At 37.2% G+C, this 16,068-nt stretch overlaps 1 protein-coding gene across 4 annotated transcripts in view; it reads left to right on the top strand.

Annotated features, from left to right (window-relative positions):
• Nucleotides 1–16,068, top strand: part of DYM (dymeclin) — a 219,045-nt gene that overhangs the window by 152,853 nt on the left and 50,124 nt on the right. For all 4 annotated transcript variants that reach the window (XM_010583004.1, XM_010583005.1, XM_010583007.1 and 1 more), the window contains exon 14: nt 397–499. In XM_010583004.1, the coding sequence (XP_010581306.1) occupies nt 397–499 (103 nt within the window). The remainder of the gene's footprint in view (nt 1–396; nt 500–16,068) is intronic.

Raw genomic sequence — 16,068 nt, 5'->3', positions numbered from 1 at the left:
GTTATTGAAATGAATAATACACAAGATGCTTAAGAATATATTGCATGAGGTGCTGCACTTAAAAATTGCATTTTAGCGAACACATACTAGTTATGAACTGAAATTGCATGTATACATTCCTTCTGCTACAGTTTTTTAAGAATTTAACCATGAACATATGATGTTCCTCACATCGTTTATTGTATAGAATATTTCTAATTCAAATTCTGCTGTTGCTTAGCCCAGATGTTAAATAAATAAATAAATTCTATAACTCTTGTGCATTGTGTTCTAAAAATCTCTTTATTCAGGTTTGTGCGTATAATAAAGCAACTCTTCTGACTGGATAGTCTAACTATTTCAGAACATTATTGTGAATTTATTTAAATATTTTTTCTCCTTTTTTCTTCCTTCCAGTTTATTTTCTTTGTTGTCTAAAAAACACAACAAAGTGCTGGAGCAAGCCACGCAGTCCTTAAGAGGTTCCCTCGGTTCAAATGACTCTCCGCTTCCTGATTATGTGAGTATTGAACGTAATGTTTTAGTAGGTGCTTCAAAATAGAAGTGGTAACATCCCTAAATCTGCAAAGATTTATCAAAATGTGTGACAGCTAAGCAACCACCAACACCAAAATACAGGAACCTGTATGAATGATGTCATGTCTGAAACGTCTTTAAAAAAAAAAAAAAATTACACTTACAAATGGCAAAACAAAACCGCAACTATTCATAGCTAAGAGACTTACAGTACCCTGTCAACTTGCAATTTTCAAGCCATTTGTGTTTCAGGATATTTAAATCATACAGTTAAAAACATTAATTTTAAGAACGGGGCTTTGGCATCCACAGTATGTTAAAATGCCTAAAAATGATTGAAAACAATTCCCAGTGAGCCTTTAGCGGGGAGTACTGCAGTCACGGGGCAAATTAGTATGTTCTGAACACATGGATACATACAGTCCTCTTCAGTTTACTGAGCCAATACCCACAAACAGGCAACGATTTTGTAATTTAATTGCATGGCTTGTTGGAAAATCTCTAGTTTTGGTACAAGAAGGAGACGTCTTCCGAGGACTTGAATAATATCTTTGTACTACTGAAGTATCTTTGGTTTGTACTCATTTGAACTCTCACTGCAATACTGTGTAAAAAAAAAAAAAAAAAAGATTTATCTTGCTCTGGATTTTTGAGGATGAAAATGTAACAACTGTTTTATTTTCAGTGTTAACACATGTTCCGGGACATGCCTGCCTAAGACTGTACATATCATATTACTCTAGCGCTAGGTATAAAAATACCTAAAAAGATAATTTGATATAGTAGTTTAATGACTTAAGTCTAATTCAACTAATGAAGTTTCTTACCCTGTGTCTTTTAGGTATTATTGCTGACACGTACTATACAAACTAGAGGCACTCGGTTATTCAGAGACATGTGGGTTTATAGAACAAATGAAGCACTCGCAGGTTTTTCCTGTGTATGCCTGCTGTCTTACCATGCCCTAATTCATGTGAAGCTCCTTACAACACTTGTGGTTTCTGATTTCTCTCCCAGAAGTTGCTATCTGACCTTTAATTTTTGGAACTTGTAAAACATTTCAGCAAGAACCCACTCAAGTTAGGTTGTGGTTAAAGAGCAGGAGATCCCACTTCTCTTTGCCTGGTAAGGTGATACACGAGCTGGATAAAGCTCTTTCATCTGCATGGGGATGAACAACTGAAAGCTCCCCAAGACTTCAGACCCCTTGGAGAGGACTTGATGACCCTTTCCCATGGGTTTGCTTCTCAAGGAATAGGGGTTCTTGGTATATGGGTTTCCACGGTGGTGAGGACTTGCAGGATTTTGGATGCACTGAGCGTTTCTGACTACTGTGATTGATAAGGCTCTTGGGGCTGTATTTCTCAGAGGTGATTGACGCCGCCGTCATGCCAGGGTCCAGCTTAAGCAATTCCACCGCTACGTGTTCGAATTCCTCCTGTGGTCTCATGGCTCTTTGTTGAGCTGTCTCGGAGAGCTATGGTGCTTCACTTGGCTTCCAGGGCAACGGGAGGCTGCTTTGGTGGAGACGATGGCTTTTCATACCTGAGATCTATCACGTCATATATCATATCATGAGACAGTTCTGCGTAACGTGCGGTATCACAGCCCAGAGGGGTTGGAGTGAGTGCTTGGGACAGGGTTTATGGGTACAGGGGCTCCATAAGCTGGAACTGCTGCTGAAGACTCTGTATTTTGAAAATAACCTCTGAGACATTGTGGGGTCTTCGTTAAATGACTGTCGGGCATCTTCAGATGCCTAGAGAATAGGGCTGAAATTTCTAACACTAACTTATAGAGTCCCTAATGCAGGGACTACAGTTGTATGTAGCCTGTTGTCAGAAGGAGGATATTGATATTTCGTTGAAGATGTCCCTGCTCATTGTGGGATAGTTGGACTAGATGATCTTTCCAGGTCCCTTCAGCCCAAACTGTTCTATGATTTATGAAAAGACACCCTTGTATTTTCCTCCCTAGAAGAAAACAAACAAATTACCAAATTACCATCCCCACTGTTCAGAGGAAAGAAAACAGCATGATGCACACATATCTTTGTAAAAGGGCACATATAAATAAATATGTATATATGCACACACACGCATAGGCACGTATTTACATATATGTGGGTATATATAGGTATATATTTCAGTGTGTGTTTGAATTTGGTGCTTGAAATCTATTTCATAGATTTTGGACTTCTTTTTAACTTACTGGATGTGAACTACATACTGCAGCTAAGGAAAGACCCAAGGTGCTCTCTGATCAAAGTTATCCCCTTACAGATGGAGACAGCTGAGAAATGCAGTTTATGGAGCAGTGCTGGGGAAGCACTCTGGAGTGCAGCCCAGAGACTTAGATACTTCACTGAATTTCTTCCCTTTTATTGTTGGTATGACGTAGGGAAGAAGGGGAGGAGAGCAGTTGGAAAGATTGCTGTAGGGGAGAGTAAAATCACTGAAGTTCATGCCCTGTATTTTGAAAGAATGTATACTTTTATGCATGGCTTTTTTTTTTTTTTCTGCAAATTGCTCATGTTCCAGCTCAATCTGAGACATAGGCGCTTGACTAAATAAAAGTTGAGGCCAGATTTCATTTACTTCAGCATGCTCTGCTTCTGAAAGCCTGTATTTGTGTTGTCTGTAAGAAGAGTGAAGAATCTAGGAACAGAAATAACTTAAGTGTCTGAAGTCCTGAAGCCTGTTCTACTTCTGTATCCCAGCGTGGAGCTAAAGAAAGGGATGGCACCGAGACTGCCTGTTCTGCCTCAATTTATGTCTAGAGAAGAGGAAGAGGATTGCTTAGCAGGCTATTCTCTCCATAGGTTTCATTCAGATCAGTCAAATACGTGTTTTAAAAATGTATTTCTCACGATTTTAATTCTTTTTTTATTTATTCAATTAATTTAATTTATAAAATTTTTTTTCTTACGGTGTTGTCTAATCCAAAAGTGAATTTTTATAGTACCTGGGTCACAAGGGTTAAATTGTACCTAAAATTATTCTGGGTGTTGCTTATGGTCTTGTCTTCCTTTCCATGGCTTTCTGCTCATTTGTGAGGACAAGACTTTGAAAAACAAATTATGGTAAATACTCCGTGTTCCTTCTTAGGGCCAGGAAGGCTATGGAAGGAAGGAGGCAGCATCAGTCTTGAGTTGAGCCCTGTCCATTGTGAACATCGTAGGACGGAGGGGTGCCGTGGCACAGTATGCCTGTGCCGTAACGCATACACACAAAGGGAGCAAATGGAGGTTAGATGAGATGGGCATTTCTTAATTTCTAAGATCTGGGGATCTTCCTTTACCAGGTTTTCTATGGTCTTTTTGTGAGTATCTGCCACGGACTACGGTCAGGTGTCTGGTATACCACCAAAGCTGCAGGTATCTTGCTGTGAACTAGAATAAGGACCTGACCTGGTTGGTTTTTATATTGTTCTTATTGAGGTTTTTTGGGCTTTAAAAAAGAAAAGGGCAAGTTGTTTCATTTATTAAGGCTGGACCATTTTCCTGGTCCTTTTCCTGTTAAACTGTAGTCAACGCGATGGGATTCAGGAGCAGGACGGAAGAGCCAGCGGGGAAGAGAGAAGAACCCCCTGTCATCAAACCATTGGCTTGGAGACAGGAGCTTTGGTTAGACCAGTTCTCATGCTGCTTCATTTACTAGTTGTTTAATAAGCTTTATTATTAAGCATTATTTTCATAGCAGCAATGACCTGTTTTGAAATATCACACTTCAGTCAAGTTGTCCTTGTCCGCGAGTATCTCCAGACTTGAAGAAATGGGAAAAATCTAGTTAGGTCTTTTTTTTTATTGCTTTCTTGCATTCAATGAAAGCACATTCTCCAAAATTTTTAACAAACAAGAACACTGGTAATAAAATAATTGAGAATTTTGCTTCTTTCAGTTCAAATCAAGACAAATTACTTAAGTAAACATATTGATTATTTTCTTTGTAATTTTATTACAGCCTAATGTAATTTGTTAAATCATAGATACTTAACAGCATAACTGGAGGCATCCTAACTTCCCTTGGAAAGTAGCACATCAGACCTGTTGTTGGTGCTACCATCTACCCAAACGGTTGCTTTTTAAGCTTTTCAGAGCATTGGCTGCAATTTTCGAGTACTTCAACACTTGTTATGCGGCAGCTGGTAATGAGGATTCTCCTTAACTATTTCTAGGGAGGGAGGGGAGAGAGAAGGAGATAGACAATTTTTAATTTTGGCAAGTTTATGTCAGAAGTTCAGAATTCTCTTGCTGATGTAAGAAAAAAAAAATAACTGCTTAATGCAAAAATTGAGGAAAATAAAAGTCAAATGTAGGAATAGTTTTAGATTCAAATACTTTGGCACGCATCATCACTTGAGTCTGTATGGGGATACATAGCTTTTGATTTGGTTTCTAAATTTATTTCAACATCATCTAATGCAACACAGGGACGAGGGATTTCATGTCAGCAGGAGCCCAAACTCTTGTTTACTGGTGGTGGGCGTGAAGGCTTAGTAGTTCAATGAAAACTCCTTGGAACACATTTTGAGAATCACTCAACACCCAGGGTAGGGGTCACGGTTCTGAGCACCCCACGCTGCTGTCTGCTGGGAGTTCTTCTCTCTGCCATCCGTGGGGATTTTACCAGCAGCCTTCAGTTGCTTTAATGGAATAATATTAACAGAAAATAGTGTAGGTAGGATGATCACTAGCCACATGGGGAAAAATTCTGAAATTCACTTCAGTTTAACTTTTTTTTACCTTCTAAATTTTGGCTATAAAAAATTGCATTGTTCTATGCAGATGAAGCTTAAATGTGTTAGGGAAAATTCTAAAAATAATCCCACTTAGTGCCAATATCTTCAATTATTTCATATATAGGACTGTCACTTAACCAGCACTTCGGTGGTGGAGGAATTTTGTCAGTGATAGAAACAATGTAGTGCAGTGTTAGACTTTGCATATTTACAGATGTACTCCTGTGAATATATGAAGAGCCGTCCTTTAAGCCCCTGTCCAAAATCTGCTGTTTCTTTGTTAGTTAAGGTATAGAAATAAATGCATGTTGGCAGTCTGAAGGGAAAAATGTAAAGAATATGAATGCAATGAGCTCTCTGTGTCTATGTATACACACACGTGAATATATGTATATATAAAAATATAAATATATAAATATAAATATATATATATACATAAAGTCTGCAGTAGCAAAGCCTGGTGGTACTGGGAGAGTTCCCAATCAGAGGTGACTCTTTTCCTGGCTCCTTACCAATCCAGTTAAATCTACCTGCTGTGCGGAGCTGGTGTTACATGGAGGCTTGGAATTCTGTGCATGTCGATGAGTTTTTCTCTCATCTTAATAACGAGAATTAAACTTTGCATTTGGGTGATGAGATTTCTATATTTCTTTTTTCTTTTCCTTCTCAGTTTGTGCTCCACAATGGGCTAAATGAAGTCCAATATTTAGATTCTTCTTTGATTTATCCTTGATTTATATGGTAAATAGAAAGCAGCTGTCTATTTAAGCATCTAATTCTTGAAGCTCTTAGGCCCCTCAAGCGTCATCTGGAAATAATGTAGCTTGTAAAACAAAGCTAAGAAGAAAAAGCAATGTTTGTTTTATGTGGGATGAATGACTTCAGTTGGGGTCCTTCTAATTCGGCCATTATGAGGGTTATTAAAAAGCAGTATTACAAAAGTGGTTTCAACAAAAAGAATTTTTTTTGTAACTTGTATCTTGTTATTACAGTTGATTATATTCAAAGCTGCAAGTACTTCATAAATAGTCCTTCATTTTGGTTTCTCCAACAGAGAACGAACCTAATCTCCCTCCTATACGTGGGTAGATGTTAAAAGGTTCCCTGTTTCATTTACTCCCTAGGAAGAAATTGTCTTTTATAAGTAGGGGTTCCATATTTGTCTTAGAAATTTGGAATTGCTAACGAATAGGTAAAATAAGGTCTATGAACTGCAGTATTAGCTGTCTTTTCTAAAATCTATAAATTTTCTGGATTCAGTTACATTACAGTGGATGAAAGATGATAGTACTATAGGTTCAAAAGACTGAAGTCCGCCTCATTTTCAGTATATGCAGTTTAGTCGTGGCCTTGCTAAACAACTAAAGCAAAATGAATAGAAATATGTAATATTAACAGCTGTAGACTAAAATCTTTTATCCATGACATTTACCTACCATTTCATTGTCATATAAATTCTTTTCTGTCCCTTTCATGGCACTAACCAGAGTTTTTTCATGTAATAGTTTCGTATTTCAGTTAAGGTTGTGGGATCTTGGGCTGAAGACATGTTTTTATGAAGGATGCCACGCAAAACAGTTAATGATTGTAGCCTATCCAGTGCGAAGAAAACAAGTATTTCATTTACTATCACTGTGAACAATATTTGAACTGTTAATAAATGTTGTGATGTTTTGGGGTCCTATAATATATTCTGTGCTTACATATCTAATACTACATTAGATATGCTGCAGCTCTGTCTGATGTTTTTTTAATTATCTAAAGAACTGGTTTAATGCTGAGCTCTGCCACCAGACATAAGTGTTTTCCTATAAATGCGTGCTATGGTGAAGAAGTAGGAAGTCTTCCCTGCGATCATCTGATGACTTTAGTAATGATGCAGAAATGAAATTAACTCCACTTCCAAATAAACTGGTCAGCCATAATAGAGTTAGTGTGATGCAATTAACGTTGTTTAGCTGGTAGTCTGTAAAAATACTGCTTAGTGGTAACTGCTGTGAATGTACAAAATGTGTATTACTTGTTTAGCTGTAGAATTGAATACACTGTTGGCAGAATGGGAAATTTTTACCAAATTAAATCAAGACTCCTAATTGAGAGATGTCCGTATTTGTCAAATACAGGATGGGGGCGGGAAGGGAAGCTGAGGTAGTTTATTTTGCCATAATGTTTCTTCAAAACTCAGAAGGCACCTGCTTTTCACCAAAGCACTGCCTAGGTCTCTTCAATACTTTTTTGTCTATATTTTGTTGCATTTTTATATGTCGCTGAGTAACTTGATAAGATTTTTTGATTGCATTAGCCATGCATTGTTAATAGTCTACAAAAGTTCATTTGTGTGTGTGAATTTTTAGATCCTTTTGTTGTCTATTGTAATGAACTTAAAACACGACTATACGAGAAAAAATTTTTAGGATGTTGTTTACTGAAGGTAGTATATGGTAAAACAATATAATATTTTAGTGGGCTTTGTATGGTATGTGGATTCTAGTCATTTAAGTTGCATTTAATAGGAGAATCGCCTTGTTTTGCAGTAAATTACCTTCTTTTTGATTACTCTGAGTTGATGGCTTATGAGTAGAAGTAACATTTTCAATATCAGGTTATTCTTGGGTATGCCTGTCTCCACTCCAGTATTGAGCCAAAGGCCTATAAATACATTTTCTAAATATTAGTCATGCACTCCTTCAGATGAGTTATATTTTAGTTTGAAGAATATTACTCCTACCTAAACCCCCTATTTTTATATCATCAAAAAATAGCAATTTCTGAATAGACTGAAATAACCAACCTAACCCAAATCTAAAGCAAGCTTTTGTATTGAGTAATAGCCAAATTCTGCAGTTCTGTCTGAATTTTTAATCAGTTCTTTCCTTGAAATGAATTGGAAACTTTCCTGAGAAAATGCTGCATAAATTATCCTTTCCTAACAGAAAGAACTATCCTAAAATCCTGTGATAAAGGTGTTGGTGAAGTTCGGTCTGTTTAAATTTCTGTATATTAGTATGAAGGACTAATAGTTATTAGCAGTTGGTCTTTGCATTGTTGTGTCTTTAACAACATGCTTGTGGTTGAAGGATTTTTGGACAAATATATTGAAGAGCATCAAGAAGATGTTCTTCAAAAGGGTGTTGTCCTTTCATCGTTCAGAAGTTCCACAGAAGTCTCGTTAGCGTCTGGTATTCATGTTACATAGATTTCATTAAGCCTTATTTCACTTAGAAATTCTCAATATTTGGGAAAATAAGGATGACAACTGCTATTCCTTAAAAAAAAAATAGTGTTGCAGCAGCATCTTATAATCATCTAATTGAAAATCTTCCATTCTTCAGATTTCTGAGATATGAGAACAAATTTGAAGAAGTGGGAAGAACTTCTGACATTAGCAATACAAACGCCTACTGAAGTCTTTTAAAAAGCCAGTTATTTTGGTCATTACATACATTTGAAGGAAACCAAACATGAACATTATGATTTTGTACTTATTTTCCTCCTTCAATAGTTATATAGGTTTAGGGCATTGTGGTTATTTTGCAGTAAAGGGTGTAAACGATGGCATTTGTTTGCATTTTTGTATTCAAAACACATGTTTTTTATAAGACCACTTAAACGAGCGTCCTTAAAAGAGAAGACGATTAAGCAAAAGAAGATGCGAGAGCTTGTTTTAGAAATGGATGAGCACTATCTCAGGGTCCCTTCACGTCTCCCCAAATTAAGCAGTAGAATTTTGTATGCTGATTTTTCTACTCCGAACCTACTTGTGTTGCATTTGAGGGAGCTGGCAGCCTGCTGCAATACCGGGATTTTAGAAGAGCCTGAGGTGTGATACACCACAAGCTATAGATAGAATATGTGATATATTAAGAGAAAGACTTCACAAGCCTCTCTGTAAATACTGTTTATTACTGCCTTGCAAGCCAACATTTCAGACTAATGACAAATTTTGAAGTGCTTGGATGAAAAAAAAGTAACAGTACTGATCTTCCGAAGCATCTGTCTTTGCTGATTTGGTCTTTAGACACTTTTCCGGCTGCCTCCTTCACACGAGTGGGTTGTTCAGGGCTTTTCAGGAGAAGTTGATGGCTCCGGATGGTTTGTCTCTGTCAAACCTCCGTAGACAAACAGAAACCCAGTGCAGTAGCTCTCCAAAGAGTAGGATTTATTTTTGTAACTGCTATGTATTTCAACAATGTAGTAAAACAAACTTTTCATGTTCCTAAAGCAAGGTTTTGATTGAAAAATGTAGTGCTTAAAAACCAGAAGTATGTTACCATATGTTATAAACATCTCAGTAATTCTTTTTTTAAACTTGCAGCCATATAAAATAAAGGAAATGGATGCAGAAGGAAGTCTGTTCAGACCCTTTTAGGCTGTTTGGTACTAAATACTTAATTGCAATTGGAATCTTTTTATGCTACTTTTTCTATATGAGATATTGGTGAAACATGAGAACTTTTTGATGTTTCACCTTCTATTTCCAACTTCTCTTCATTTTTTACAGGGACACTTAAGGACTAACTAGTGAGTTTCTAGAACTCTTTTAGCTGTTATTTTAAAAAAATCAATCCATTTATTTCGAAGGGCAATAAACAGTTACAAAAAAAAGTAGCATAACAGAGATCTTTCCAATTCCAAATTGTAGATACTTGCAGTGAAGGAATCTAAAGACAGCCAGAGAAAATGAGAGAAATGAAGGTAAATCAAGGCTTGGTGATTTTGCAAAAGATGGTAAGAGGAAGATAGTGCGCTGTAAAATCATGTACGAAATTGTTCACCTGGCAAATTGCTGCTCAAATCCGTCTGAACTGAAAATTAAGTTAAAACGGGACCATCTTTGATCTCCGCAGAGCCACGCTTATTTCAGCTGTGTCCAAGTTACAGAAGCGTGGTCCCATCAACTTAAAATTTATCTTCCTGGAGAGGTATTATCCCCCTGAACAACATTATCGCAATGTCTCGCTGAGGGCAATTCTCCCACTAATGGCTGTTGTTCGTATTACTTATAATGTCATGCAACTGCTGTTAATTGGCAGTTGGGTGGCCAAGGGACCGAATGATGGGATGAAGGAAAGGAGAATAGTTTAAAGAGAATGAGTCAAATAAGATTGAAAGACAGCCTTGGTGTATGAAGTGAAAAAGAAAAAGGGTTGGACAAGGAAAATAGTTGATACAGGCAGAAATTCAAACCCAGAAATACCCTGGCAGGGCTGGTTCCTCTCCTGCTGCATGTAAGAAGCATCACATGGCACAGACTAAGCGACTTACTGAAAACTGATTTCCTCATCACCTGGCCTGAAAAGCAGCATTAAAGAAATGTAGACTAGAGAATTTCAATTTTGTTTATCCCCCTTGACAGTGGTGGATTCTTGTTCTCTGTGAAATAACTTTGTGGAAAACCTGTCAAAACATGTGAAGAGTGTATTTAGAAGAAACAGAAATTTAGAAGAATCTCTGGTTTTTGTGTTCATTGAATTCTATAAAGTCACCCTAATATTTTTCACAGACGTAACTTGAAAGATAAACTTTTATTTCACTTTCATGTAACCAGTGATTTCTCTTAAGTTTCTAATTTCTTTGTAGTTTAGGAACTAAGTGAGATAGGGGAATGCATTGCGCATTTCATATGCTAAATCAGTTTTTGTAAATAGGAATTCTTCCACAGAATTGGTTAATTACAGAAGCAATAACCCAGAAATTGGACAAAAAGTATCAATTCTTAACATGCTAGGAATTGGATACAAACATGATGGTTAGAGGACTCTGTGTGATGATAGTTATGTGAACTTGTAATTAAATTGTATCTTAACACATACACATTAGAATAAGGGGAAGCCTGTGCTTTCAATCTGATGTCTGGCTTTTGAGGGTTTAACCCTGCAGCTTTAATTTTAAAGCAACAGCAGGAGAAGTTTGGGATTAACACATAAATAAATACTTCTTTTTTTCTTGATTTATACCAACATAAAATTTTCTAAGGTTTTTCAAGGGGGAAAGAAATTTTTATTAAAAAAAAGCTCATAGTTACATACTACATCTGTTTTCTGCCAGTGAAATACCAAACATAAAGCCGTTTCAGGGAAGCATCTTTTAAAGCATTCATAACAAGAAAAGACTCTAATATTACCATTATTTAATCCCGCTATATTCTTATCCCCAACGCTGTTGGGAGATGTCTGTGATTGCCTATGCTGCTCTGAAACAAAGTTGAGACAAGTAAGATTTTTTTTTTTTTTTTAATTGCCCTTCAGATGTGTTACTGGAATGTGGTGGAGGTTTTCCAGAACTGCTCTTGCACATATTTAGGCTTGAGCCCAAGCTGAGTGAGCTGTGGCCTGCTACTGAAGTGTATGACATCTTCTTCAAAGACACTGTGTTCTGCTGCATTTTTCTTGATATCAAGCTGGTACAGCGTGTACAGAGCCTGTTCCACTCCAGCGCTTGTGTGCGTGCTAACCCAAACTCTTGAGCTTAAAGAATCTGTTTACTAACAACAAAAACCAACCATCTTATTTGGGAAAAGAGAAGATGGATTGTAATGTTACAGGTTAGATTTAATTTTTTCATTGCAATAGGAATAAAAATCATAGGTATATCTCTTCCCTCCGGATAAACTGAAAAGAGAATGGATGTTGCAGTTCCTGAAGGCAGGTCTTTAAGCTACTCACCAGCAACTTATCCGTGGCACTTGCAAAGAAATCAGATGCTTACTCAATGCAGAGAAAAAAATAATTGTTATCTGAACAAATAATAAGTTTTCCTATTCCCACAGTGATCTTTTTAGATTTTGATAAATCAAGACCATAGGAAGTCATGTCACATTCCCGTGGGAAAAAGGTTCATTGAATTTTTCTGAAATATAACATTATTTTTCCACAATAAATTAGCCATCTTACCTTGTGGTGGACTCTGTTTATTAGAATTCCTTAGAAAACTTAGTTTAATTTATAGGTAAACGATCATAATTGCTTACAGGATTTTGGTGAGGAACAGTTGACTGACTCCAGGATGGATGTACAAAATACCTAAGTGCTTCTCTGTCTTTCAAACACAGTGATCTCTTACCTTGCCAATGTCCGGCACTGCAGTGCTTAATGAACCAGGCAACATAAAATTTAAGTTTTGTCCCCAAATAGATGAGACTTCATAAATATTTCAGCAAATTTTATTTGTTTTTTCCATATTTCTATCAAGAGTGGTTTTCCTCAGCATTTGAAAAAATGTCATCTGTTGCTTATACTTCATTTTGGAATGGGTACCTGTGTACACAGCCTTCTAGAATTATTTTCTCTGAGTTTCGGGGTTTCTGCATCTCAGTTAAAGGTTCATTTTTCAGCATTCAGGCTACATTTGCTGTGTGCTTCCAGACCATTCGGCAGGAAGCAGAGCAGTGGTCATCAGCTTCTGTGTTTATCAGAACTGATGCAGCATCCAGGGGAATGCACTTGAAAAATAAGATGGTATGTAGTAAAAACAACATTTAATCTAAAGGTTACTCCATTTATTTGGTTTGCGTGCTATCAGCTCTCAAAAGGCTAGTTCTCATCTCCTTCCTATTTGCATTTTGTTCAGCTGGAGAGCTGTTCCTGAAATTTGGTTATGGAGGTTTTTCAGGCCCATCTTAATAGAATAAATGATACTACTAGTGACAGTGACTAGTTTTGAAGAGATGGTAAGATAAGAGGAAAACAAATAAAAACACGTTCTTATACTTTATTATATTTTAAAAGGGCTTACCTATAGATCCTTTAGACTGCAAACCACTTAAAAGATCAATAATGCAGGTTTTCTTTTTAATATGATAGGTTTCTCACATCTTTGTTTATCTATCCCCTTTAATTTTCAAAATATGAAAGAATTAGTATAGTATGTATGCCAAGTGGTCTCATAATTTCTGAATTACTTTTCTAACCATGCTGCTGTATCTTAATATATCAGAAGAAATGAAAGCACTCTTCATGATTTATCATCAGCTCTGGGGTAAAATGATGGCTGTAAAGCAGCATATTCCTGCTCACAACAGTTTGGGAATCTTGTACTGTAATCCCTTATCAAGTGTCGATTATCTGGGACCTGATAATCATGTGCTGCTAGTATTTAAGGAGCTACAACATGCAAAGAATACTGCACCATCATCAGAAGTTTTCTCTGTGCACATTGGCACCTTCTGGAAGAACAGCAATGGGTTAAATCAACCTCTTTTTGATGATGATGATGATTATTATTTTTAAATGTGGCTAATACTGTCAGGAGGCAGTCCATAGGTTGGGTTTTTTTTCTATTTTGTGGTGAGTTTTCTATTAATGTCTTACTCAACTCAGTTTACCTTTGCAGTGATTTTTCTTGTTTGAGCAAAGCAGGAGACTTATGCTGCTGAGGCACAGGAGGAATGCTGGGTGGTCTCAGCAGTAACACCGCTTCGCTTGCCTCCTTGACATTCCCCAAACTGTAATGATGGAAATGTCTGGTCTGCAAACTCCTCCTGACTTTCTTATGCCTCCGACAATAATTTCAATAGCAGTTTTCACCCTAAGGGCAAGAATACAGAGTCTTTTGGCTGCTGAGTGTGTGGAGAGTAGCACTGACTTTTTCCACTGACATCCTGTGCGTCATCAGGACCAGAAGATCTTCTGCTTGGATGGTCTGCAAATTATGGAAACTTGATGCAGTCCATGTTTATTATTGAGGACTTGGATTCTACAGTCTCGCTTGTGATGTTTCTTCTCTTAAGTAGGGTCAAAATTATTCAGAGTGGTACTTTCAGTGGAAGACGGTTGTCATAGTTCCAAGGCATCGATGGTTTTGAAATGTCACAGCAAAGATTCTGAACCACAGGATCTAATCAGTGAGGAACCAATGGAGAACTTCTGACTTCAGCTTCTGTGCAGTTGACAGCTTTAGTGAGGAATTGGTATTTATTCAGTTAGTTTTGATACTTTCTCAATTAAAATAGCTTAGACACTGAAGATAGGTCTGCAAAATTTGTAGCACTGAGTGATTTTCTTGAATGACAGCAGTTGGTTCGTTGGAAAATTGCTCTTAGATGTATATATATTTTGCAATGAGTGTCATAGCTGTTACTGCCAAATGTAATACCAAGGGTGAAGAAAATAGTTGATAATATAGGCAGAGATGATGCTGGGGCTATAAGGAACTGGTGGATGAATTACATTCCTATAACTGTGATGTACTGTATGGAGGAAAGTTTGGGAGGTGTGAAAGGAAAATGTGAAGAAAACTGTTCGGTTGAAATTGCTAATTGGTCTTCTCTCTGTTTGCAACATGCAGTGTTTTTTCATCATATTCTTCATGATAGAAATAAGGGCTTCTATACTTCAGCTAAACATCACATAGGATAAAAAGGGATAAGAACCCATTCAAACAAGCATTAAAGATATGGTAAGGATTCTTAAATCTGGACTTAAGTACATACTAAAGCACAAACATCAGCACATATGTTAGCAACTGTACCCCGCCTGGAAAAAGTGTTAAGAGGTTCATCAGAAGTCATCTTTAACGAATACACTTTTAGGTCTAGAGGTTTTATTAAGTAACGCTTACATATTAAATGCAAAAATGCGAAACTTTATGTGTGTGTTATATAAGACCTGCCATGCAATTTAAAAAAAAAAGAATTAGGAAGTGTCGAAGTTTCAGTTCATGTAGCAGTAATTACTGCATAACACCTCCGAACAGTTTTGCTGGTGACATTTTACAGCTAAGCTGCATGTGTAGTGCTGGAATCAGAAACTTTTTCACTTGAGTAACATCTTTAAAGTCCTTGAACTGTACTCAAGGTAGACAGGTTCTGTTAATTAAAGCCTGTATCATGATGATCTATTTACCTTTGTATGTTGGAGTTGGGGCTGCGTATGGAACTTGTCCTTTCCTGTTCTACCAGTCAAACTAAACAAAATCTTCCCATACCTCTAGGGAATACTGCTCAGTTTCAAGGAGAAATAGAGAATTCTCCATTTCCTTTTAACAGCAGGAAAACTTCATTATTATTTCAGGCATGATTTGAGAAGAATATGGATTCACAGTTTTAACTTTAATTTTTTTAGTATGAACATTGTCATTTTCCTAGCAGCAGTTGCTTCCCAGGTTTTGTGGGACCTTAGAAAATGATTGGGTTTAGTTCTACTAAATACTATTTGCATTTTGTTGTCATGGTTGCATGTGGTTTGGAAATACTGTGTTCTTGCATGGACAGTGTTGGAAATACTGTGTTCTTGTATGGATTGTGTTGGAGCCCCTAGCTGGTGAATATCAGGTATTTTGGAAACTGTGGTGGATCCCCTTATGCTGGAGCTTCTCAGTCGGCTTAGACCAACCTCTGAAGCTTGACCTTGAGTAAATGCCTTCCATAGTCATTTACTTTTTCTAAACCAGTTGGGGTGAAAAGCATTTTACTTGATTTGATTTGTCGTTTTGCCATCTTAGGAAATTACTGGAGAAGGAAACTTGTTAGCCCTTTGCTTTCCAAGGTGGAATTCAGCACTTGAATTAGATGGGAGGTTCCCAAGAATGGAGTTTGGAAGAGCTGGGACACCGGGATGAAATGCCAGAGAGGACTATCTACAGTCCTGTTCTCTGGAACTGAACACCTTCTGCAGTTGTGATACTGAATCCCACCCTCAGAAAAATGCCAAAATCCACATCTCTCCTGCACTTAGGTGTCTCTCCATCCTTTTGGATCCAGATGGGTGCTCGTTCTTTCCTTTTAAAGCACAGGAGCCTTACTTGCAGAATACCTTAGTAGTTGTAGCATCCCCCTGGGAAGCGAAACACCTTTAGGTCATATCTCCATAATAA

The sequence above is a fragment of the Haliaeetus leucocephalus genome, unplaced genomic scaffold, assembly GCF_000737465.1.
Source record: "Haliaeetus leucocephalus isolate CR32 unplaced genomic scaffold, Haliaeetus_leucocephalus-4.0 Scaffold866, whole genome shotgun sequence".
In the NCBI taxonomy this organism is placed as follows: Eukaryota; Metazoa; Chordata; class Aves; order Accipitriformes; family Accipitridae; genus Haliaeetus; species Haliaeetus leucocephalus.
The sequence above is the reverse complement of the archived record's forward strand: the minus strand, read 5'-3'. Positions and strand labels throughout refer to the sequence as shown.